This window comes from Uloborus diversus, chromosome 6, assembly GCF_026930045.1.
Source record: "Uloborus diversus isolate 005 chromosome 6, Udiv.v.3.1, whole genome shotgun sequence".
Classification (NCBI taxonomy): Eukaryota; Metazoa; Arthropoda; class Arachnida; order Araneae; family Uloboridae; genus Uloborus; species Uloborus diversus.
Window position 1 is genome coordinate 168,321,059 of NC_072736.1, and position 26,685 is coordinate 168,347,743.

The 26,685-nt window shown below is 34.2% G+C and overlaps 1 protein-coding gene across 1 annotated transcript; it reads right to left on the minus strand.

Annotated features, from left to right (window-relative positions):
* Nucleotides 1-507: 507 nt before the first annotated feature.
* LOC129224383 (vacuolar protein sorting-associated protein 29) lies at nucleotides 508-26,132 on the minus strand. Its single transcript, XM_054858824.1, has 4 exons — nucleotides 26,015-26,132; nucleotides 25,650-25,841; nucleotides 12,060-12,295; nucleotides 508-868 (listed from the first exon to the last, which is right to left on the minus strand). Exons 1-4 carry the CDS (start codon nucleotides 26,015-26,017, stop codon nucleotides 751-753), a joined length of 549 nt encoding a protein of 182 aa, XP_054714799.1. The 5' UTR covers nucleotides 26,018-26,132; the 3' UTR covers nucleotides 508-750.
* Nucleotides 26,133-26,685: the final 553 nt, after the last annotated feature.

The following is a 26,685-nucleotide window of genomic DNA, read 5'->3' on the forward strand; positions in this document are numbered from 1 at the left end:
ACTGTAGAGACATGTTTCAGGGTTACAGGTAACGCCTTTTTCAATGCAATTTCATCCATAAGCTCATTACTTTTTGCATTGAAAAAGGCGTTTCCTGTAACGCCGAAACAAGTGTCTGCAGCAATCTGCAATTTGTGCTTTTTCGACATTGTTATTTCTTACTTTACCTACCTAGGATCTGATCTTTAAACGCGTTTTACTCAAAACTTGAAAATGTCCACTTGCATCCCTTTGCTTCTCACTGCCTCAAATGTAATAAATATATTTTACATAATCACGGCAAAAGAAATCATGTAGGCAGCACCACTCAAAATCCATAAAAGGATTTCTTAAACCCTCTTCCCCTCCCCTCTATCTCATAAAATTGCGTTACGATTTGTCAAGACTCCAGGATAAAATTTCCCCGACATCAATCTAACAGCTCAAGTAATGCCCAATGTTTTCTCTACCTTCAAATCATGAGAAATTACTCATAGAAAGAAGAGAAATACAAAATTATAATTTAGGAATATTTTAATTTACCTATTAGACACTCTGCATCATCTTGCTAACTTTCAGTTTCAACAACAATATGACCACCAAGCTGATATACATATAGTGTATATATATATATATAATATATATTGGCAATGAATATATAGTTTTATGAGTACAAAACGAATCACAATAATCGTTGATGTATTTACAAATTTACCAGCCAGGTGTTTATAATGGAATAATTTTCTATATGAAAGTTAACAGTTCGGACTATCATGCTTTCTTGTACTCGATCCTCTCGACTTTCACGTCGTCTCCGACAAGTTGATATACGTATGTCACAACTGTAGCTGACTGGATGTCCATTAAGACAAACGATGGTATGACAGAACTGGAAGAGAAAAGAGTAACTAAACTTTTGAACAAGCAACGATAAAACTTTTTTTTTTTTTTATTTCTAATGGCTGGCAGCAAGAAAAGGTTACAAAGAACAAAATAGCAAAAACAAACACAATACACAGAACAAGGAACAATACAGGAACAATCATAGGCGGATTAAAGACTGAGTTCCTGGGGGGGCAGGATTTTTTTTTTTTTTTTTGGAGCAGCATTTTTAATTCCCCCCCCCCTTCCCATGTTTTTTGTCTGTTTTCTGCGATGTGTAAGGCCATTCTTTACTTTTTATGTGTCGTTTTCATTACTGTGTGTAATCATGTTGTCCTTTTTAAATTGACCTTAAAAGAAAGGGGGCTGGTATTAAGAGAGTAACGCAGTGCTCCCTTTTAAGTGGAATATAGAATATCTCCAGTTTTAGGGGGCCCGGGGGTTACTCCCCCGGGGGAAATTATCTAAAATGGATATAAAATTCTGCATTTTGAAGTCTTTTAAGGGTTAATTGGAAATAATAGGCAAATAATTTTTTTTTTAAGTTTTACGCTTTAAAAGTGCTTTGTGATGCAAGTTAATTCTTTAAAAGAAATGGTGCACAGATTTAGAGAATAGGTATCAAGAGAGTACATACTACAAATTTGAACAATTCTTAATTTATACACTTGATAAGAAATAAAATTGAAGCACACTTTGCTTAGGAGTTTCAAAGACTTGCCTAATTATTTTCAAGGTTTGGTTGGTTAGATTGGGATTTTCATTCAAGAGCCCTTGTAGGCTATACTGCGCCAATTCTTTTCAGGGATTTTAGAACCTATCAATAATTTGCACTTTCCAGCATCTGAAATTGAGTAGTAGATTATACACTTGTACAGTAGTGTTCAATCTTCGTAAGAAACGGCTATTTTAAGTTTAAAAGAAAAAATAAACTTTAATTTCCTTTTCAAAAAAGAAAAAAATCATGATTTTTTTTGTAAGATTTTGGAAGCTAAGTTGTTACTATATAAACTCTTCCCAAAACTGGGGAGCATTGTCCCCTTTGCCCCCTTCCCCCCCATAAATCCACCCATGCTCTTCTGAACTATTCAAAAACGAAAAAATAATGATTCTTTTTTTTTAATTTTTGGAAGATGTGTTGTTACTACATAAAGTCCTCCCAAAACTGGGGGGCATTGCCCCCCTCTGACCCCCCAAAAATCCGCCCATGGGAACAATAGAGTGAAATATTTAGCTGCCTCTTGCTTCCCAATAACGGTCACACAGGCTACGTCTGGAAAGCTGGGTGCAAGTGTGCAGGTGACGAATGTCCATTTCTTCGTTTGAATTGCAAAGGGGACAATTGGGACTCTTGACAACCTTCAAGCGGTGAAGGTGTTTTGGTTAACAGTCATGGCCAGTTAAACGTCGAAACAAAGCTACCGACTCGGCTCTTGGTGCTTGAAGGCACAAAACCACGGTTTATAAACCAAACTTTGTGGTTGCTTCTAGCTTTTAGGTCTTGCCGAAAAAAGACTCTTGATTTTTTTCCTCATACATAACTTTATTGCATTGTATGGGACTGGCTCATTTGGTAGTTGAACAATAGCAGACCCCCTCTTGGCCAGAGCATCAGCTAGCTCGTTTCCTCCAATCCCACAGTGTGCAGGGATCCACTGCAACACCACTTTTATATTCTGCTTCACCAGATCGCTAATGAAACTGCGACATTCAGAAATTTCCTGCGATTTACAGCTCTTTATCGATGCTATCGCCTCGATAGCCGCTCGAGAATCCGATAGGACGACACATTTCTTAAGTTTAAAATCACGGTATTTCAACTGATCTAGAGCCAGGTGTATAGCTTTTACCTCTCCATCGAATGCAGAGGCATATTTACCAACAGGCAACGATAAAATTAAAAATTTAAAAAACCTCCGACCGAGTCGCAACTGCCGAATCAAGAGGGAAAATTGAAAACCCCTTTAAAAGCCTTATATTATTAAAAATCAATGTCAAGTATTTGATTTGCTATTGAATAGAAACTGGCAACTGATGAAAATTTTAAATCGTTGCTTTTACTTTCCTTGACGGCCAACAATGAATTCAGTTACTAACCGTTCAATAAAGTCTTGGCCGTTATTAAAATCTGCTTTAAAAAACATTATAATTCGAATTCTATGAAACATGGAGGTTCCAAACACATTCTATCGAACATGGAAAAAATTCTCTTTATTTCGGTTCTAAATTTAAAAATTTTCAACTATGTTTTCACTGCAAAAATCGCAGAAAACCTTTTAGAGGTTTTTAACTACTGTCTTTGTTAATTAATGACATCCAAAGATGCAACCCAGCTAAGAACACTCTCGATCAACTCTCCTTTTGAACAAAATTTTTTTTTTTCAAAATCGATCCATCCGTTTAGGCGCCAGAGTGCCACAGATAGACACACAGATACACAGACACGTCAAACTTATAACCCCCTTCCTTTTTGTGTCGGGGGTTAAAAAGGCATTGTTCAAAATATTTTAACACTAGAATTACGGGAGGGGTCATTTTGACCACAAGCAAACTTTTTTTGCTAACTGCTCTTCTGTATTTACATAAAATGCTTAATCTTCCTTTGACTTTTCTTAAATCATCGTGCCATGTAATACACCAGCGTTTCTTAATTTGTTTGATAAGTGGAACACTTTTGAATGTCCACTTTCTTCGTGGAACCCGTGTTATCCTAAAAAGCATAGTTTGCAGCAATATTCTAGGAATAGTTTATTTTCAATAAAAGCCCTTTTTTGTTTAAAAAAATATTTTTCGATTTAAAACACTAATTTAAAAATTAACTCTAATTTCTCGGTACAGCTTGTTTCAAAGTAAATTTGAAAGGTTTTATATTAAAATTTCTTTGGATAGTATTATTTTAAATTACTGGTGCAAGGAAGGATCATTTGCCGTTTCAATAAAAGTCATTTTACAGAGATGACATGATTGAAGGTCGCATTGACAATAAAATGACTTTTTAATCCACGATTGATGTTTTCTCAGCGGAAAATACTCATTAGACACTTAGCTCAAACCTAATTTTTAAGTGACTAATTTGACCTTTTGTTAAAAAAAAAAAAAGCAAGTTTCGTAGAACCCTAGAGTGATCTCCATGGAACCCTGGGGTTCCGCGGAACACAATTTAGAAAACGCTGTAATAATGCAAATGCAAATTTGGCGACCAGCAACAGGCTCTGGGCCCAGCTAGGCTGGTCCTAGTCAGTTTATAAGTCCCCAATGAAGATTGATGGCCCTCTTAAAGCTATCCACCCCCTTGCTCATTACCACCTCTTCCGGTAAGCTGTTCCAAGTGCCCACGACCCTACTAAAGTAGTAGTTTTTCCTCATTTCCAGGTTAGCCTGAGATTTGAATAGCTTAAAACAATGACCCTTCCTCCTGCTTTCTGTGCAAAAATGTAATCCATTGGAGTCTTTCATTTTGATAAATTTAAACAACTGAATATGTTCCCTCCGACTTTCCTTTGCTCCAGGCTATACATGTTTAGCCTCTTAAGTCTGTTAGCATAGTCTAAATCTGAAAATCCCCTTACTAGTCTAGTAACCCTTCTCAACACAGAAATATCTTTCTTGAGTTAAGGAGGCCAAAACTGAACAGCATACTCCAAATGAGGTCTTACTAAACTTCTACATAAATTTTTCAAGTAGATTGTACTTTTTTAAAACCCAAACTAAAGGGTGATGCCTAAAAGTGTGGAGAGGTGTCATTTTGATCCTTTTGAGGTGGGGGAAAAAAAAAAAACATTTACTGATGCTGAAACAGAGTACAAACTCAAAAATGTCTCTTAGAACATTTTATTGTAAGAACTTTAAGCATCCATAATGTTTTTGTAAGTAAAAAGGAGCATTAGCAGCTAGTTCCTGAAATGCATCTGAAACAGTGCTAGTTATTTCAAGGATATTTAAAACTTCCTTTAAATAATTTATTCCATATCCATAAAATCATTACATCTTTTACATAAAATGCATTTATTCTAAATATGTTTATTTTAAACTAATTTTTGCAAATTGTGTAGGGAACTATTTATAATTTCTTTTTAGGAGTCAAAATGACCCCCGTCGTAATTCTAGGTACATGAAGACAACTGTAATTCTAGTGTTAAACATGGGCGGATTTATGGGGGGTCAGAGGGGGGCAATGCGCCCCCCAGTTTTGGAAGGACTTTATGTAGTAACAACACATCTTCCAAAAATTAAAAAAAAAAAAAAAAATCATTTTTTCGTTTTTGAATAGTTCAGAAGAGCATGGGTGGATTTATAGGGGGGGGAGGGGACAATGCCCCCCAGTTTTGGGAGGAGTTTATATAGTAACAACTTATCTTTCAAAATCTTATAACAAAAAAATCATAATTTTTTCTTTTTTGAATAGGAAATTAAAGTTTATTTTTTCTTTTGAACTTAAAATAGCCGTGTCTTACAATACTGTACAAGTGTATAATCTACTACTCAATTTCAGAGACTGGAAAGTGCAAATTATTCATAGGTTCTAAAATCCCTGAAAAGAATTGGCGCAGTATAGCCTACAAGGGCTCTTGAACCAAAAACCCAATCTAACCAACCAAACCTTGAAAATAATTAGACAAGTCTTTGAAACTCCTAAGCAAAGTGTGCTTCAATTTTATTTCTTATCAAGTGTATAAATTAAGAATTGTTCAAATGGGTAGTATGTTACTCTCTTGATACTTTATTCTCTAAATCTGTGCAACATTTCTTTTAAAGAATTAACTTACATCACAAAGCACTTTTAAAGCGTAAAACTTTGCCTATTATTTCCAACTAACCCTTATAAGACTTCAAAATGCAGAATTTTATATCCATTTTAGATAATTTCCTCCGGGGGAGTAATCCCCGGGCCCCCTAAAACTGGAGATATTCTATATCCCACTTAAAAGGGAGCACTAGGTTACTTTCTTAATACCAGCCCCCTCTCTTTTAAGGTCAATTTAAAAAGGACAACATGATTACACACAGTAATGAAAACGACACATAAAAAAGTAAAGAATGGCCTTACGCATCACAGAAAACAGACAAAAACATGGGAGGGGGGGGGGGGGCGGCAATCAAAAATGTTGCTCCAAAAAAAAAAAAATCCTGCCCCCCCAGGAACTCAGTCCTAAATCCGCCTATGGTGTTAACATCTCATATGAACGGGGTTTGTTGAATTGAATTAATGAATTTGTCTTAAATCATTGATTTAAAGAGCATGCATCACGGCAAGATTTGGGAAATTTATCTGCTGCAAATTTTTTGAACTGGTAGTTTTTAGACGTTTCAGGATAAGGCCAAAGGTATTTTGCAAAACTATGATATAAAGTACATGAAATACACCGGCAGCTCAGTTAATTCCAGCCTAGGACTGCAGTTTCGTGCTTATTAGCACTCATCGCCCCGGCATAGGAATGACTGAGCTGGAGGTGGAAAACCTCTTAAGGAAAGCCTAGAGTGCCAAACAAATAATTCTGTATTAGCTACCAGTTTGTTTTTCTGCCTTAGATCTGGCTATAGGGCGGTACCTTACTGAATATGATATAAAGTACAAAATCTGGTGAGCTAAAGGTAAGGCTATTAAAAATGCTAATTGCCAAGAAGAACCATAGAGGATGAACTCTATCTTCAGACAAAATGCAAACTCTAAAAGTCTGACCTTGTAACTTCAAACATTGTAAGTTATTCATTTGATGGGACAGCTGGTATGAGAGCACAATTTTGTGGATTGCATGCTCAATAGGGAAGTTGTAACCTATTAAATATTCATATTTTGGCTATTGGATATTGTTAATTGACCCTTAAAACTAAAAAATTCACCATCGCCGAATTTTAAAACACCGTGATTGATTTTTAATGAATTTTTAAAAATCCACGCGCAAAAGTGCGCTCTTCTGAAACGTCACGAGCTTACGTCACAGGGCACTAATGGGCAGCCTTCCGCCGAAGATCCCTTGTTTTCGCTACGGACATTTTGAGTGCGCTGATATTTTTATTTTTTAGAACTTCAACAATCCTTTTGAACACACTATGGGGGCCGGATTCGTTAAAGCACAATCTAAATAATCTTCCTCATGTAACATCAATGATGATATTCAAATATTTCCGAGAGGATGAGAGGTTTAATATTCCAGAAACGCGAGGAGTTAAATGCGCAGGGCCCGATCAAGCCAAACTGGTGCCCAGGTCCTGAGTAGAATTTGTTGCCCCCCCCCCATGAGAAAATCCTTTCAATTTTAAAGTCAATGTTTTATACTAGAAGCCGATTGTACTAGAAACTACATTTTAAAGGAACATTACTACATTTAAAAGGAAATCTCGGATTTGAATACCAAACACTTGATAGTCACCAAACTAATCACAGTTAAAATTGCCTCTTAAGGCAAAAAAGAGTTAAAAAACAATTTAAAACTGAAAAAAACACTTACTAATTCTGACATCAAGCTTTAAAAAGGCTTTTTTCTGGCTTTAACAGAGGCAAATGTGTCCATCAAATAATCGAAATCTATGTTTGATGTCACAGCATTTTCAGTGGTCAATAAGGAAAACACCCGTGAACAGGGCCGTATCCAGAGGGGGGGCCTGACGGGCCCCCCCCGAAACCCGAAATGTTTTGTACCGTAAAACAGAAGAAGGTTTTTTTTTTCTTTTTTTAAAATTCCTATTGTCAGAAAAGGAAAATAGCAATTTTTTTTTTATTCTTAATTTTGCTACTATTCAAAATTCATAATATTTTGAAGAAATACAGAAAAAGCAGTTCTAGTTCTCATTAGCTGCAAGGCACGCTTGAAATTTAGACCTTTAATTAGGACTTCCTGCTCTCTTTCCCAATTCAATTCAGGGCAGTCCAGGGTCAAGGCAGGCCCTTTGTCAGTTCGGTAGACTTTTCAAGTCTACCAAACTGACTTCTGTGCACTTCCTCTTCCAGAGGCGTGCACAGAAATTTTGGGGCTGTCACAAATGCTTTTTTTTTGGCCCCCTCCATATTGTTTACCCATATTTTCAACCCTAGGTTTAAAAATATTGGACCCCATTTAAGCTCGGGCCCGGGCCAACAGGTGTCCCTTCTCCCCTCTATGCAGGACCCTGCCCTCCTCCCCCTAAAACTCTTATAAAACTTACACTGTACTGATTTCGAGCCGAGGACTCCTCAAAGGCTGGGCCCCTAGTTTCCGATTAGGCGAGTATCTTGTTACCAAGATGTGCCAAATTCAGCTCCTTGATACATCCTGAGTAAAAAATGCAAAAATCACGATTCTCGCGTTTCTGTAGCATAATTTTCGAGATCATTTTTGTGACTGATATGTTTCTTGTCTTGCATTTATTTAATGCCGAATTCAGTACCATGGAAGTTCTTTTGTTATTGCTTGTGTTTTTTTTCTTACTTCTACTGCATACTGTTAATACCTTAAAGTATGAGAAAAAAAATAACACTTACTCTACTCTCTTTAATTTTCTGCACTACTTGTGATTGAAAAAAAAAAGTTTGTTTCGAGAAATATTTCGTTGCATTTATTATTTTTAACTTAAAACGGGTGTGTCTTACAAAGTTATAATCGTTTTGTAAGACTGTGCAATCAACTTCTGAAAAGTGTAAATAAAAAGTTTCAAATTATTTCAACTGTTTGAGAGTCTTTGAAAATTATTTAAGTTTTTGAAATTCCTTGAAAAGTTCTTCAATTTTGTATCTTATCAAGAAAATAAAGTATAAATTGTCCAAATGGCCAGACTATTGCTCTTACGTTCTTATTTTCTGAATGTCTACACCATTTCTTTTAAACTGTTTTGTACAATTTTCATACTGTAGGGCATTTAATGGGAAAAAATGGGGGTAGGGGGAGTGATCAAAAACAAACTTCACTAAAAGCCGATATGAGCAGATGGCGGGGTGCTTCTCTTTTCTCCTCTCTCGTTTTTCCTCTCTATCCACTAAGTTCCATGATTTGTCGAGCAAGCAATTTTTATTTTGTTTGATCTTGATTTGCAAAAGAATGTATAACTTTTAAAAGACTTTGTTTGCCTATTTTTTTTCATATTTTTGTAGTCTCAATTACCTAATATAAGACCTCAAAATACAGATTTTTTTTTTTTTCAAAAATTTCTCGGGGGAAAAACCCCCGGACCCCCTGAAATTATGGATGTTCTACATCCAACTTAAAGGGACACTCTCCTGTTATCCTTACCACTACAAGGTGAATAAGAAAAATAATAAGAAAATAACAACAGTCCAAACAGTGGCATCATTAAAAATCGAGACAAAAAGTCTTCTATGTTAACATTTTTATGCGTTTGGTGTGTCTATATATACTATGTGTGTGTGTGTTAGGGCAATGTGCTAATCCGGGCCCCTCCCGAAAAAAATTTCTGGATACGGCCTTGCCCGTAAATTATTCTGAGAAACGCAGCTTCTCAAATGATTTTTGATTCTTTTCAAAAATGAAAAGTAACGTTCACTGGAACAGCTGCTGATAGGCAAGGTAAGAAGAAGCTGGAGGGGTGAATCCACATTATGAAATGTATGTGTAATGTTTAGTGATCTTATCCTTTTAAAACATTCTCCAGCAGAAGGGTTACCTTTTGCAAAAATTTGAAAGTATATTAATTCTTCTGGAAAATGTTCATCTATGTCATCCGAGGAATTTTTTTTTGGAATTCCAGAGCTAAGGGACAACGACTTCTTTACGCGAAATTTTTTTTACTTTATGAGTTTTTGAGCTGATTTTTAAAAAATTTTGAGCGCCCTTTCCCTTAAAGTTGAGAAAAAGTAAAATGAGCTTTAAAAAAAAAGTAAGTAAGTAAGTGAATTTAGGCTAGGCTATTTTGGTGCCCAGGTCCATGGACCCGCCGGACCGTGCGTTAATCAGGCCCTGTAAATGCGAGGAGATAAGCCTTTTACATTTCGTCTTCGAAGTCGAATGCACGTTCTTCGGTTTCTCCCCTATCGGAAGAGCGCATGACGTCACTTCCTATGCCATTTGACATCACAAGTGCTTGAACTTTAAAAATTAATTAAAAAAAACTACTTATTGTATCGCAAAATTTCTTTTCTCGGATGATTTTTCATCCAGAAGCTCACACCTCTTTGCATTGAAAAAGGTGTTTCTTGTAACACCAAAACACGTGTCTGCAATATTTTGCAATTTTTGTGCTTTATAATGTTGGATTACTGATTTTTTGAATGTTTGACAGGATTTTCTTTGTTTTAGACAGGAAAAAAAAGCAAACATGAATCAAATGTTCACATTCAATAGCAGCTAACATCGATGATTTCAACTTTGAAATTACAGTATAACTTTGATTCAACGATACCCGATTAAACGATTTCCACAAATTAATGATGCATTCCACTGGTTCGGATTTGACGGCATTGAATGTCTATGTTCCTCGATTTAACGATAATTTTTTCCAGTCCCTTGACAATCATTAAACCGGGGTTGTACCAGTGGCGCAGCCACGGGAGGGGGTTTTGGGGTTGAAACCCCTCCCAGAACACAAGCACATTCATTTCCTCTGTTAAAAATCAAGGGGGAAAAGCAGAGTATTTGAGCTTTTCCAATCGGAATAGGTTCCAACAAAATATCTTAACTGAGATAAACAATTTTAATAAATTATTTCATTCAATTTCAAAGTTTTTTTTTTGCATTGTTTTGGAAGAGTGCTTTGATAAACTGTAACATAATTTTAATGCTGTTAAAATTTTACTTCCAACTTCTGGAGTCTATGAATTTTACAATACTTGGTATTATTCATGTTTATGGTAAAAAAAGAAGAAGAAATATAATAGTTTGTCCACTGTAATAGGAAATTTGAGTTTATTGTTTCAAACAAGTTTACGTATTACCGGTAGAATTTGATATGAAAAACATTATTATCCAGTATCGCAGGTTGTCAGGCAGTATTTTGAACATAATACGAACAAATATGTAAAGTTATATCACTGAGCAAGAACAAATAAGACATGGGTGCCCCCTGCAAAATTAAGGGCGCACCACCCTAAATATCACAAAAAAACCCCCTAGATAGGAAGCCCCCAAAAACAAATACCCCTTAAAACATACACCCCCCGCCCCCCCCAAAAAATTCAACGACACAATCTGCGCCATCACCCCTCTAGGTGGACACCCCTGGTTAAATACAAATACATTTTTTTTTTTGCATTGTTTTGGAAAAGTGCTTTGATAAACTGTAACATAATTTTAATACTGTTAAAATTTTACTTCCAACTTCTGGAGTCTATGAATTTTACAATACTTGGTATTATTCATGTTTATGGTTTATACTGCCTTCATCTTAAAACTAAGTAACAAGTTAAGAGAAAAACAGCAAAATATTTATTGATATGTAATTCAGGATTACAAGGAACATTTCTTTCTAAATGTTACTCACAACTTATTTCTGAGATGATCATGCTTTAGAAAAAATAAATTTGATAATATTTCATATAAATACTAAGCTGTTTTCAAATTCATATATTTTTTTTCTTTAATTTATCATTTTTTACAATAATTTTGAGTAAAAATAGTTGCGCGATTAAAAATTATATATCAGTGACGTGACTGGGGGGGGGGGGGAGGAGGGGCGATATTGTACATTGAAATTAGAAAAAAAATCAAGCTTATTTTAACATGGAAATTGCAGCATGGTATATACATATTTCTTTAAGGTATTTTTGGTGCATACGCCTATATTTCTTTAATACGTTATTAGACTTCAAAAGCAAGACACCATTTTAAAGATTTGTTCACCAATATCAGTGAAAAATAAAGAAACTTTTTTTTGTCACTTAAAATGTTACTTAAACTGGGTTTTTTAACTTTCAGTCAAGTGTGAATGTCACATATAGGTCAGCTAGTAGCTCTATGATAAGTAAAAGTAGCAAAATAATAGTTTGGCATAATGTTTATACACAACGGATTGAGATTAAAATGATTCTTTAAAAAATCGAAAAAAGCTCGGGTTTTTCAATAAAACCTCAGTTATTGCTTAAAAATCAAGGTGGGCTGAGCTTTCAAAAAAAAAAAGCAAAGCCGGGTTTCTATCAAATTTCCCCTCATTAAAACCAACAGAACAGTTTTAGAACAGATTTTGGAGCTCTCTAAAGTCGGCAACTTATTTCTTGCTTATATTTTGAAGAGTCATGTTTGGCAGCAAAATTTTGTACAAAATTATATTCTTACCTGTCCAAAGGATTATAAGCTCCAGTAGCTGATCCTGGATTTATGTAAAATTTATTTTCATGTTCATAAGCTTCAAATTTATGGGTGTGCCCAGATATTAAAATGTCCACATCCAGCTGCCGTTGTACAAGGGCGAGACTGTCTGGGTCACCCCAAGGTACCACTTGATGCCCATGGCACAACCCGATTCGAAACTGTCCAACAGTTACGACCTTCTGCTCTGGATAATTTAGATTCTGAAAAGGCAAACAAAAACATAAGAGTCACATTTAACAACTAGTATGTTGTGGCCATCACGAAACTTTCTTCTATATTTTTCCTTTTTCTGATCCCTCCCCATGCTTGACAATATGCAATATTCCCAACAAAAACAAAATTACACATGCAAAAACTAGACGACCATCCCAATGTCTGAATTATTGCAAAAGCAAAGCAAAGAGCAAAAATTGAAAGTTATTTTAAAAGCCTTGCTTGAATTAATTACAAATATTTTATTTGTTAACAAACATAAGATGGCAACAGTTAAAAATTTTAAATCATTGAGATAATATTTTTGATCATTTCCATACAATTAAAATCGCGAGAAATAAGCAGACGAAAATCTATTACGATTTATCTTTCTTATTGTTGCATTAATAAAGCTATTTTTATTCGCAAAAAAAAAAAAAAAAAAAATCAACACCTCTTGGAGCGATTGGCATCAAAATTGAACCAAAGCCTGTTTACGTATGGATTCACATATATTCCAAATTTCAACCAGAACGTAGCATTACTTCTTGAGATAGGGCACTCACAATGGAAAAAAAGAACGGGCGATTGCGTTACTCCCTTGTTAGCTGTTGACACCAAAATAAAATCAGTTCTTATACCCACTAAGGGCTACTTGCCGATAAATTTTTCTTTCATTGTGTTCATTATTTCTTGAGATACAGCAGTCACAATTGACGACAAAAAACGTTCTATAGCTCAACCCCCGTTTGAGTTATTGACACCAAAATCGAATCAGAACCTGTTCCTGCTGATGACAACATATGGACCAAATTTTGTTTGATTCCGCCAGTTACTTCCTGAGGAATAGCAAGCACGCGTAACTCAAAAAAGGTCCCATTGCTCCACCCCCCTTGGAGGAATTTGCGCTAAAAACCAATGGGCACAAGTTCACATAGGGGCACATATGTGTACTAAATTTCGTTCGATTTCATGCGGTAGTTTTTGTTGTAGAGCGGCCACAAAAAACTGGTCACACACAGACGTGACACACATACATACACACACACACACACACACAGACAGACAGACATTTTCCAAAAATGGTCGAAATGGACTCAGCACACCTCAAAACGTTCGAATCCGTCAAAATTCGAAATTCGAAAATTTGCACGAATCCAATACTTTCTTCTATATATTAGATATAGAAGAAAGTAAAAATAGTCTAAATGGACTCGCACACCTCAAAACGTTTGAATCCGTCAAAATTCGAAAATTTTCACGAATCAAATACTTTCTTCTATATGTTAGATATAGAAGAAAGTAAAAATAAGGCACTCTAGTAGTCATTTTTCAAAATACAGTGAAACTTCGACCAGTTGAAAACTTCAAGGAGCCTCTGCTTTTTTTCCCCCATCAATCTTAATGGAGAACTTACAGGTATATTTTTTTGCAACAAGCAGAACTTAGCTCAGTTAAGATATTTTATTTCATGACTTTCAGGGGATTTTCCTAGCTAACTCCCCCCCCCTCCCATTAGATGAAAAAGGCTTTTTTTTCTTGCAAAAATATATTTTTGATGTAAGACTAGTTTTCTCCGGGAATTTATTTTTTCTTGAGATGCGCAATCTTCCGAGGGAGCAAAAACCCCGCCAAAAGCGCCAACACACGCACATTTTTACTGCTCGCGAGGCCAAAAATAAGTAACATGTAATGTCAGCATTACAGTGTCTGCATCTATTTAAGCAAACATCTCATCGAAATCACACTACCCACAGTTAAAAGCCTGTCCTTACGTCCAAAAAATTGGGAAAATGATTATCCAGTTCATGAAGACCTCTTCTGCCCTTACACTCTAAAAAATTTCCGTAAATTTAGGCGCATTGGCCATAAAATTATACGGTAAGTGCCCTTCTTCGAGGAAACAGGGCAGTGACCGTAATTGTAAAAAAACTACAGTAAATTTAAGTTGCGTTGACCGTAAAATTACGGGGCAGTCGTCCAGTCCCTTAATCTGTGCAGAATACGGTCATTCCCCGTAATATGCTAGCTGATAAAGATCACGTGTCGTTGTCACGTGTTTCTACGCAAAGAAGCGGGAAGGAGAAAAATCAAGATGGATGGCCTGTGTTGAACGAATGTTGTCTTCCAACTAGAGTCCCTTCCAACAACTTAACGTTTTAAATATGTAATGTATGATATAAGTCCCACAATATCTGAACCAAATATACGTATTGGAGAGTAGGGACTCTGACATACAGGCTATCATCTAAGTATTGCGCCTAGGCATCGAAAGAAAGATGTTGTCTTCGTGCTTCGTCGCCTCGCCATGTGATTCCAATGTCTGGATTCAAAATATTAAGTAAGTAGTTTTTTTTCTATACTATTGTTTAAGTGTAATTTTAATCCACTGTTCTTTTTTTATTAGCTATTTTGATAACAATAATTTGTGAGCATTGATTGATGGCGAGTACCGAAGCGTCGCTGTAACGTTGAAATTTATAGCATTGATATTGATTACATAGTACAATGCATGCAAACGTGATGCAATATAAACGCACAAATGAATATCATATTATGCTCCATGTGTTTTAATTTCCATAGTTTCATTAAAAAATTTCTGCAGTATTTTTCTAAATTAATGTAATTAATTAAAGATGTTGTGCATGAGGACAAAATGAATTATTTACTAATTCTCTGCATGCTTTATATTCCTGGTTTTAAATAACCATGATCAATGACTAATAGGAATTGGTTACATTTTTTAGATTGTTTTTAATGAACTCAAATGTTACATTTAAACCAATAAAATAAAACATAGGTACGTAGTTGAAAATAAATTGCTTTAGGCTACCTCTTAACGACAGATTCGTTTTTAGTACAAAATATAAATAATGACATCATTGTTTTCATTAGTTTCACAGCTATAAATGTTTAAAACATGTTTCATAAATTTTTTTTTTGTAGCTAAATCTTTAAACAGTTATTCATACAATTATTATAAACCAAAAATAATGTGATGTAACATGTATTTCTTATCAACTTTCAACACTTAATTAATTACTGAATTGTTTCTGGTTCAATGTGCCTAAACTTATAAATTAAATGTAAATTTCTATAATAATACTATGTTTTACTATAACTTACACGAACGTAACGAATACCTATTATACTTTTTTCATTTAATAGGCTTGTTTCATGCAGTACTTTCAAAAACGTTTAAATCGTGCTTACTTCAAGTTTTCTTATATACGACTAATGAAATTATATGCGAAACACAAATATTTTCATTTTTGAATTTTCTTGGTCATTTCAATTTGGGTCTAGATCCATGAACGCTCCCCCTGGTTGTACTGCTGTGTTTTGAAGTGTTTCCTTCAAATAGTGTTATAATCGAATGTTTGTTGTCAAAGGCGCGTTTCATATTATTCTTTTGAATGATTTGGTTCTGGTATGAATGTTTTTGACTGGAATGTGTTTTAATCATAATGGCAGGTTTATAAGAGTCATGGTTGCAGGTCCTTGAAGTGGGGGAGGGGCAGTGGTGGATCCACAGAGGGAGCAATTGGGGTGATCCCCCCCCCCTCCGAATTCACGAACCTAAATTTACCTTTGCAAATTTAAATTTGTAAATTCGAAAAATTTCCGGAAAAGGTCTCCAAACCTCCCCCCCCCCAAACTCATCACAAAAAATCGCCAACTGTATTTTTACGACTTTAGTTCCAAAATTTTTTCAGGGGAGAGTCCTCAACCCCCTCTCTCCAATGTCATCAAAGATCGCCAAAATTTTTGAATTTTTCGATCTTCAATTTCGAAAAACTACCCGAAATCGAAAACGTTTTCGAAAATGTCGTTCATTCAAACTTTACGGGGTTCTTGAATCAGAAAGGAATGGGCCGTTACTGTTGATCCTTCTGTTCTGCTTTTGAATTTATGCTTTGTCTTATGTGTGTACGGTTATAAAACTATTTCAACGGTGTAGTTATTTAGTAGTACTTAATACATTCTAAACTACTGGGCTTATACATTTTTCTTTTTAGTTTTTTTGGTTTTTACGCAGTCGGGTTTTTGTTTTTATTTAATAATTTTTTATTTAATCTGGAGTTTTTTTATATAAATGATGCATAATCATACCTACCATTTTTTATTTTGTTCCATATACTTAGTTGAATTTTCTTTCACCCAGACAATCCTTGCTTTTAAGTTTGATCCAGTTTGCACAATTGGATGAAAAATAATTTCTGGATCAAGAAGTGTTTCATCGGAATTTATTTAGAGGTATGTATTAATATTTTATTTTAAGAAATGTTTTTCTAAACTCTATTGAGCGACGATCAGTTTCTTTGCTCTTAAACTAACAATTTTAATTTTTCTACTTGTTACTTGTATTCAGTGCTTTTATTTCTGGTCGCTGTTGTATTTAATATTTAAATGTTATCAATATGAAATAATAAAATTTTATAATAAATTTAAAAGAATATAAAATGTTCAGTATAATTGTGCCACAGAGTGATGTCTGATGAACTGGACACGAAAACAGAACTCTTCATTTTGTAATCTTAGGTAGTCTATTTGTATTGTATAGGTATGAGAACACGTCCTATTTGTATTGTATTGTATAGGCAGGGCGCCCATATGCAAAGTTGCAGGGGGGGGGGGCTCAAATATTTTCCCTGTGGTTTAGCTATATGTTTTCCCCATGGAAACTGATTTCAGGACAGATTAGAGTCATTAAAATTTGACATTTTTAATAACTTATTCATTAATGGCTGGAGAAATGTTTTTACATTTTTGCAAGGAAAAAAGTACTAAAAGCAAGGAAATTCTAATTTCAAGGGGGGCTCTAGCCCCCCTTCACCCCTATATGGGCCCCCTTGCCTTATACGTATATAAACTACTGTATTTCGGATTGGCAACATGTGCTACAACCAAGGATACTTGGGCAGCTTTCAACAGTTAAAATCTCAACCCTGGCTGTCCCACTGCATACCCATCCATGCTCGTCATTGGAGGGGGGGATTTCCCCCCTCCCTTTCTTCCAAGAAAAAAAGATGAGCATGGCTAGGGTATGCACGGACGCTGCCAGTTAGGAGGTTTTAGGGGCTCAATTCCTCCCAGAATCCTTGGTTTTAACCCCATTGCCGATCCTAATGCCTAACGCATTCACAGTAGTTAAAATGCCGGGCCTGATCCTACTTACGACAAAAGAAGTGCATTAGCCATCTTTTGTGGTACAACTTGTAAATTATGAAAATGTTGATATCAGGGGGTTAGATACTGCTATTTTAGGGCTGATCATGCTGAAGAATATTTTTAAGGTGCATAAAAAATTCTGAAAATACTTGGGTGTCAATTAAAGCAATAACTTATCCAGAAATAAAGCACCTTGTGGGACATAAACAATACTAATTAATTTTAAAAGCAATGAAAGGAAGTTGTATTCCAGATTTTTACTTTAAAAAATATTAAGTGAATTTAAAAAAAAAAAATACTCCAATTGTTTGCAGGTTATTCATTAAGTATATTTGAGCACAAAGTGATTGGATAATAATGTCGGCAGAGAATTATGACCCTCACCTTGTATCCATCGTTGCATGTAAGATGCACAGATTTCCATATTTATTTTGAAAATACAGTCAAACCTTATTAAAACTAACTCCAAGGGACCTTTATAATCTATTGGCCTTCACCTTAGTTTATCTTATCCAAATATCAATCATTAACAATCAAAAGGACAGGGATCACAAATGTAGTTTATCTTAGCAGAAATTCATTTTAAGCGTGTTCAAAATAGTATGATATGTTTGATATTTTGTTTTCCAATTGCGATGTTTGCAATCTAAGAATTATATTAATCATATCAGTAACACTCATTTACTATTGAAAAGAACCAAAAGTAGACTGCTAATAAAATTTACTGTAAGGGTGTCTTTTTTAGGAATGTCCTTCTTTGAGGCACCGTCTTTTAGGGGATGAGCCTCCACTATTGTGGAACAGATACCTTTGTGTTTTTTAAATGATTGTTTCTTTAGTGTTTTAATTAAATAGTGTTATAAAAGAATGTTTGTTGTCGAGAGTTTGGTTATTGATTTCTTTTGGATTATTTGATAGTTCAATTATGTTTTTGAGCGAATATTTTATTAGAATTCTAGTCGAATATTTGACTGAAGACTGAATATTTGGCTAAAAAATGTAATTTTTGTATTTTTATTTTATGGCAATTCAGAATTGAGAGGATGCTTATCTATTTTCTGTAGATTAATTATTTTGTTTTAAGCATTACATAATATTTTGAATGGTAAAACTTCCGAAATCAAAATGCTGCAAAATTTAATTTCTGAGTGTTTTCTTTGCACGTTATAAATTGCCTTTTTTAAACATTTGTGAGACGAGAAACGTTTCACAAATTAATTTTTTCTGCTTAGTGTTTCATACCTAAGAAGTCCAGTGGCACTTTGTGCCTCCTCATTGCAGATTTGAGTTTAATTCCCCGTTGGGCACAGTTGATTCGACCTTTCATCCCATAAGTGGGTCAATAAAATGAGTACCAAGCATGCTTGGAAACTAAACACTGGAGGTTCCACGTTCGGCTGTCCACCTTACTAGAACACCTGCCTTTGCACCCCACAGCCCTCTGTCATGAAGATTGATATGGGCACGGTGGGATTGCCTCTAATTTTGCGCCACTGAGTTTAGTTTCATACTTATGACTTATAAGCGGTTAAAAAAAAATGTTTATGTGGCGTAAGATATAAAAGAAAGTGAAAAGCTACGAAACTTAAATGTAACATCTGAATGTTTTCTCTTGCACTAAAATCACCTTAAATGAGTCATTCTTCAAAAAGTAACTTTTCTGTCACATGCCTTTTACAGTAAAAAATTTTAGGAACAATTCATTTAACAATGATTTTTAATTTCATCAAAAATATATCGATTTAAACCGCCACCAATTTTTGAATAATAAGTTTTATTTTAGTTTATTTTTGGTTCGTAATGTGTGAATTTCATTTCCGTGGCATGTCACACACCTTGTGTGGCTGTTTATGTTGCTTAATAACTTAATTAAAAGTATATACTTATTTATTAATTATTCCTTTCACAAGTGCCTCAAATGATAATTGTTTAAGTATATTTAACTTTTTAATATTGTGGTTTAGTTCATTTTAGTAGTATTTTACATGTATTTGAAACTACTAATTAAACCATACTTTAATTAAGAGAACTTAATATTATATTCCTACTAATCATTAAAATAGCTGATTGATTGCACAATTAACAAAACTACTACTTTGATATTAAATTGGCCTCAATTTTTAAATACTAAAAGTTTTTTTTTCTTTTTTTAAAAAAAATTTCTACGAACAAGGGATTATTTTATTTTTTATTTATGCGTAAAATAATTAAAACTTAGCTGGGCCATTGTTTATGGTTACTTCTAGTAGGTAACACTTTCATGTAAGAATGGGAAAAAAAGGAAACAAAATTTTTCGAGATTGAAAAATATTTGCATTCAAAAGTTACGTTTTCTGAAGAATTACCCAAATGTGATAATATTAGTAAATAGCAGGTTGGAAGTTTGTACTAGAGTACTATACATTCATTGTATAAAAAATTGTTTGCCTACTAATTGTCAACTATTTATGTTATTTACTATTCAATTGCTGACTAAATATTAAGGTATTCAGCCAAACCAAGTATTCGGTTTTGTGTGCCAAATAGCCATCAGTATACCAAAAATCAACTGCATACTCAATGTATCCCTAATTTAAATGATGAGCTTTTTCAAAGTTGGTGGGTATGCATGTTTAAACCCAGTGTGCATGTGTGGTTGAAAACATTGTCCTACTATTGATTGCAGTAATTTAGTGTAGTTGAGTAGTACTTAGGATGATTACTGAGTACTCGACCCAAGTTCTTGCTACTGGGTCAAGTACCGAATATAGATCTTTTTTTAACAATCAACTGACATACACAAGGGAAAATTTTCACTTATTGGAACATCTATATGGATCTTGAGCATGAAATAAGTTTTCAGTTAAAAAGGAAATCCAAAAAGATTTAAAGTTTAAAATTTAAAACTAGATTTTTCTGAATGTATGGAGGAAAAAATTGAAATTGATTTTAAAAACTTAATTTTTCCATGACAGTTCTTTCAAGCATTAAAAATTGGTTAGTCATACATTGGTTAGCTTCTTTGCACTTAAAAAATTTTTGACCAATAAATTTGCTGTCTCTTATTTTGGGGTAAAGGAGTTGAAGATTCCCGGAGTTTCTTTTTCCTTCCAACAATGCAACATGTTTTCTGTCTTTACTTTTCCTTTCGAACTTGGAAAAAAAATACAAATATTAAACCAGTACAAATGCATCCTTTAGGACTGGACTCGGACTCCGATATTATTCCCATAGCGAACAAAAGTGGTTTTATTCAAATATGTTTTATGTTTTTATTTATAAAATTTGTTTAAAAGTTTTATTTATGTATGGGAAAATGAATGAAAATTTATCTAATAAAATAGTTTATTTTTATTTATCCCTTGTGGCCCCCCTTAGCCCCTCTATTAGAAAATCTGCTACCATTCTTATGTATGGGGTCCAAAAGCTTAGATGCTTATGCTCTGAAAAAAGGAGTTTTCAATATCTGTCTATCATACTGTAGATGCCCGTCAGGAAATAGCCCAGTATTGGCACTAAAAATGCCAAAATGTTTTTTCCCTGAAATTTCCCCTTATACTTGTACTACAGTTGCAGGTTACCCCCGAGATCTTTGCAAGACTCCAAAGTGCTTTATGTTTAATTATATCTCTTAATGATCATCATTATTGTTTATGTTTTCAATTGATTTTCTTTCTTTTTTTGAAATTCATGTTCACTAAATATTCATAACCTCATTTTGTTTTCTTTTCAAAACAGACCACATATTTTGAATTGATGTCGGAAAAATGCTTTTCTTTGTCATTCGTTTGATTTGATGAAAAATGTTTTTCGATATTTACATGTTTACCAGCTTTTATGCATTAAGCTTAAGATTTATACATTTTAGCAGTTACGATGTCTTTTGATCTAGCCTTAATTTTTTGTTTAATTTTATTATAGCTTATATTTCTATGTATGCATGTGCTTTTTCCTAGGATTCCTGGAAATTATGTAAAAATCCTTTGAACATCATATTAGGGAGGAAAACCTTATGAAACCAGGGAAAGGGGTGAAAAAAAAATAGGGTGCTTTAAAATGCTTTATTTTGATTTTCACTATTTAGTAGAGACGTACCGAGTACTCGGTAACTACTCCGTACTCGGCCTACTGGGCCAATTTGCCGAGTACACTGTACTCGGCTAAATTCTGATCAGATACTCGGCCAATACCGAGTAGTTCCAAAAAATTGAATATTGTCCAAGACAGATACTAAAATTTATAAAAAAAAGAGCGAGCATTATATTCTGCAATCATTTACAATTAAAATTTATAAGTCAAATTTAAATTTTGAGAATAATGAAGTTTGTAATGCTTCAATGGAATAAATCTTAATTTTAATGTCCCCAAAGTTAATAAAACTTATTTATTAAAAATTACGCAAGAAATGTAAGTATAGAAAATATGGAATTTTTATATTAAAAATGGATTTTTGCTACAAACAAAAATTAGTTATAAAAAATGTAAAAATACCTTTGCTTAAAAAATAAAACAACCTTAAAAGTACAATGCAGGAACTCTGCAGACACGTGTTTTGGCATTACAAGGAATTCCTTTTTCAATGCACAAAATGGGGGCTCGTAGATTTAAAGGCATCCGACAAAAGTCATATTTTTTTGTTGAATGTCTTTACATTCTTTAACTCACATGTTATGCACTGAAAAAGACGTTCCTTGTAACGGGGGGGGGGGGGGGGCAGAAACACGCGTCTGGAGTGTTCCTGCACATTTGTTTTATCTGCTTTTAAAAATTATTTATGTTTGGCAGATTAAAACTATAATTGATTGGTATACAGTGAAACCCTTCCTAACGGACACCCCTCAAAGGCGGACACCCCTCTTATGCGGACAATTTTTAATTCCCCAGTTCCAATGCAAATAACATTATTAAACCCCTGTCCTGCGGACACCTCTATATTGCAGAAAAAAAATTTGTCCTGTTAGTATCCGCATTAGAGGGATTTTACTGTAATTTGTTTTAATTCCAACTTGATTAATCATACCTTTTATTTATTTATTTTTAATTTAAAAAATTTATTATTTTTATTTTTTGTAAAATTTTTGACACAAACAAAATTGTATATATATAATGTGTAATTAAATTTCAGCAGGAATTTAGTTTTAAAAACTATTATATGGACAAGGAGGTTTATACTACTATTCCAATAAGTTCAAAATTCATCACATGTGTGTCAGTGGTTCTTCTTAAAACATAATTGGTACTTGAAACTCTGCCAAGTACTCGGTAACTCGGTACTCGGCCGAGTAATAAAAGGCCGAGTACTCGGTACTCGGCCAAAGTGCTACTCGGTACGTCTCTACTATTTAGTCAGAATACTGCTCTGCTTTAAATGTGTGAAAAATAAATCGTTCTTAATTTTCCTTATGGTGATTTCTTTTTAGGGCAATATTTTGGATAAGTTACTGAACTAAAGGATCCAAAAGGAATAAAGATTTGGAAAAAGTGATTCAACCAAGTTTTGAAAAATTTGACCATAATTTCTCTTCAGAAAAAGTTTATTTGTAATTATGTTGTTATTTAACTTGTAATTAGTGTAAAATAAACCTTTTTGATGTTTTAAACTCTTTGTTTTCATTGTTGACACTTCTGGATATTGTCTCTTCTTATTTCTTATGTAGACATGCTCACATATTTTTTTGGTAATAATTTTTGAGCTAAAATTCTTTCTCTCGATAAAATTGTTTTCGAGATGCTTACCTTTAATGGATACTTATGGTGTTTAAAAATTAATTTATCCACAAGTTTATGCTAGCTAGTAAAAAATGTAGTCTATTTTTGAAGTCGACTGTTTTTAATTTATGTATAATTTAATTAATTTATAACTTTTTAAATATGAAGTATAAATATGTTTTTTAATAATTTATATAACTTTTTTGAATGTTCTATGTTCTTTGAATGAACGAGGTTAGCAAACAAGTAAAGGCAATGGACGAACCATTAAAAAAACACTAGTTGCCAATATTGGTAACATGTGTTTTAGTGATGAAACAAATTATTGTGTATGTAAGCATTTTACATAAAATATTAAGTGTTGTATTTTACTATAATCCATACAGTAAAAAAGCTTTACTGAATTTGTTTTTTGGTTTTTTTTTCCAGTTAAGTTTCCCTTATTTCACGGGATTTTTTTCTATATTTCTTTTTCTACTTCTCTCTCTTAAACATGCATTCTCATTTTTAGAGATCATTTAATAGAATATTTATAATTCTGGCAACTGCGGTCCTCAAACTGCATTACTAACAGTGTTAGCCTATTTTACGCATTAATTGAATTGTAAAAATGACTTGCATTTTATTGTGTTCTTAAAACTTTTATTTATAACTTGGTTCTTATATGACAATAAACTAAGTTTTAAAGCACCTAATAATTTGTGAGCAGTGACAATAAAGAATGACATTTTTTTATGAACATCATGTTAATTTACAGGAGGCAGTGACCATAGATAAGTTTTATGAGCATAACGCCAATTTACGGGCAGTGATCCTAGAAAACGAATTATAGCTTTTACGGAAGTAATATCAATTTACGGGCAATAGGCGTAGAGAATAAATTCTAGCTTTTACGGGAGCAATATCAATTTACGGGCAATAGGACTAGAAAACAAATTCTAGCTTTTACGGGCACATCGTCAATGTACGGGCAGTGGCCGTAGAAAAAGGAATATAATTTTCACGGGCACATTGTCAATTTACGGTCACTCCCCTTTTATTTTACGGGGAGGAAATTACGGGCAAACCTATTATTTTTACGGTCATGAAAGATTACGGGCAGAATATTATTTTTACGGGCAGTGACCGGACCATTTTCTGCCGGTCACTGACCGTATTCTAACGGTGAAATTTCTTAGAGTGTATATAGAAGTATGGTAAGACCCCATTTGGAGTATGCTGTTCAGTTTTGGTCTCCTTATCTTAAGAAAGACATTAATGTATTGGAAAGGGTTCAAAGGCGGGCTACAAGGCTAATAAGTGGACTTTCCCACTTAGATTATGATTCCAGGCTTAGAAGGCTAAAAATGTACAGTCTTGAGCAAAGAAGAGACCGAGGACACATGATTCAGCCGTTTAAATTCATTAAAATGAGAGATGTTACGAGGCTGAAGTTTAGCACTGAAAACAGGACAAGGGGTCATTGTTTTAAGCTATTTAAATCTCAGGCTAACATGGATATTAGGAAAAATTATTATTTTAGCAGGGTAGTGGAACCTTGGAACAGCTTACCGGAAGAGGTGGTAATGAGCAAGGGAGTAGATACTTTTAAGAGGGCCATTGATCTTCACTGGGGAATGTAAATTGACTAGGACCAGTCTAGCTGGGCCCAGAGCCTGTTGCTGGTCGTCACTTTTGTATGTGTATTTGTAAAAGTCCAGTATGACATACAGTCACCCCATATATAGGAAATTTGAAGGGACTAAATAAAAATTTTGTTATAGCTGTTTTTTCCTTTAAAAAAATTAAATGCCCAGTGCACTACTTATGATTTTCCTGCAAACAACCCCCCCCCCCCCTGGATGTATTTGAATTTTACCTCTTCAGAAAGGCATTCGAGATCGTGTTAACAACAATCTTCAAGCTTAGAAACCACCAAAATATGATTTCCTTTCAAGAATTTCATGAGGCAAAAAAGGGACATAATAGGATTGCTTCGTTTAGTCAACAGTACTACTTTCAGTCACTGAAATTGATAGAATAAGAAAAAAAAAAAAAAAAAACAGAGCGAAAAAAAACTTTCATTTTTCCCCCAACGCTTAATATTTAATTCATTTTTTAATATGTCCAATTTAGAAAATTAGGCCTGGTCTGCACACCTTGGCTCCTTTTAATCATAACTTTTCACATTTGTGTATTTTATAACTGAACAGTAACTTAATAAATAAATATTTTTTTTTGCATTTATGATTTATCTTAAAATGTGCTATTAATTATAAGGAAGAAGTAATGGTGAGCAGATAAACGTCCTATCCGGCTTTTTTTCGAAACCCAGTCTACCCTACAAGATTGCGTCGGAAAGTCGAATGTAACTTTAAACTAGTTGTTCTAGCACTTTCCTATCAGGTTCATATAGAAGGAGGAAGTTCACAAAATACAATGGGAAAGACTGGTTAAAGGACTGAAGATTAAGTTTATCAATACCTTAGAATAGATTTCATTTGCAAAAGTATCTAACAGTACCTCATCAAAGTCTCCTCGGACTACATGGACATCACTAGCCAGCGTTTTCAAGTAGTCGTAAGATTCTTTAGTACATAAGTTACCAGTACATAATATATGCTGAATCCTTCCTGGTACTAAGAGCTTTTTGAACTTCAGAGGTAAGCTGTGACACCTGTGGGGAATATGTAGATCTCCAAGCACCAGGACCAACTGTGAAATGGAAAAAATGACAAGTTAGAGCTATGTTTTCGGCAATTATAATGCTGTTTAATAGCCGTTTACTAAGTCTGAAATAAGGAATACAGCTAACAGACATTTGAGACATGCCAAGGACTTACTTAGCAAGCAAAATTTTAATAATTTGTCAGTACAATTCAGCTTACCATAATTTGAAAATTTAATTCCGCCCCTTCAGGCAAAATTTAAAGCACAGCAAGACGACATTCTCGAGTTGAGATGTGAGATCAGCTGGTTATTAAATCCGAGGCTTCGTTTGAGTTTGAACTGTCAAAAAAGAGTACTTTTCAGAAATATTTCACAGGAAAGTATGAATGAAAGCAAAATGCATTACTTTTTGTTTGTTCAAACGACATTTCAATTTTGCATTACAGCAGACGAGAAAATGTATTTTTTAAAATGTTCAAATCAATCAAATTCCAAAAATAAATAGTCACTCCTGCTTTCTTCGATGCAAGATTTTTTCAAGTGTTTTGATGCTTTTCATTTTTTTCATTCTTACTTCTCGTTTAGAAATGTTCTTATTTAGAGTCACAACTGACTTCAACTGTATTTATGTCGAGGACTGCATATTAAGTGCCTTGCCTCCGTTATTTTATATACCGATAGATGGCAGCACCATCACCGGATCGAACAGTTAATGAGAATTTAGAACTAGTCCAAGAGCTAATAGCTACCTGGTGCTAGCACCCCCAGAGGTATTGTTTCACTTGGAGGACCTTTAATGACGACGGTGGGTCTTCGACCAGCGAGGATCGAACCCGAGACCCTCCGGCCCCGAGTCCAATGCCTTACCGATCAGGCTACTACGGCCCTT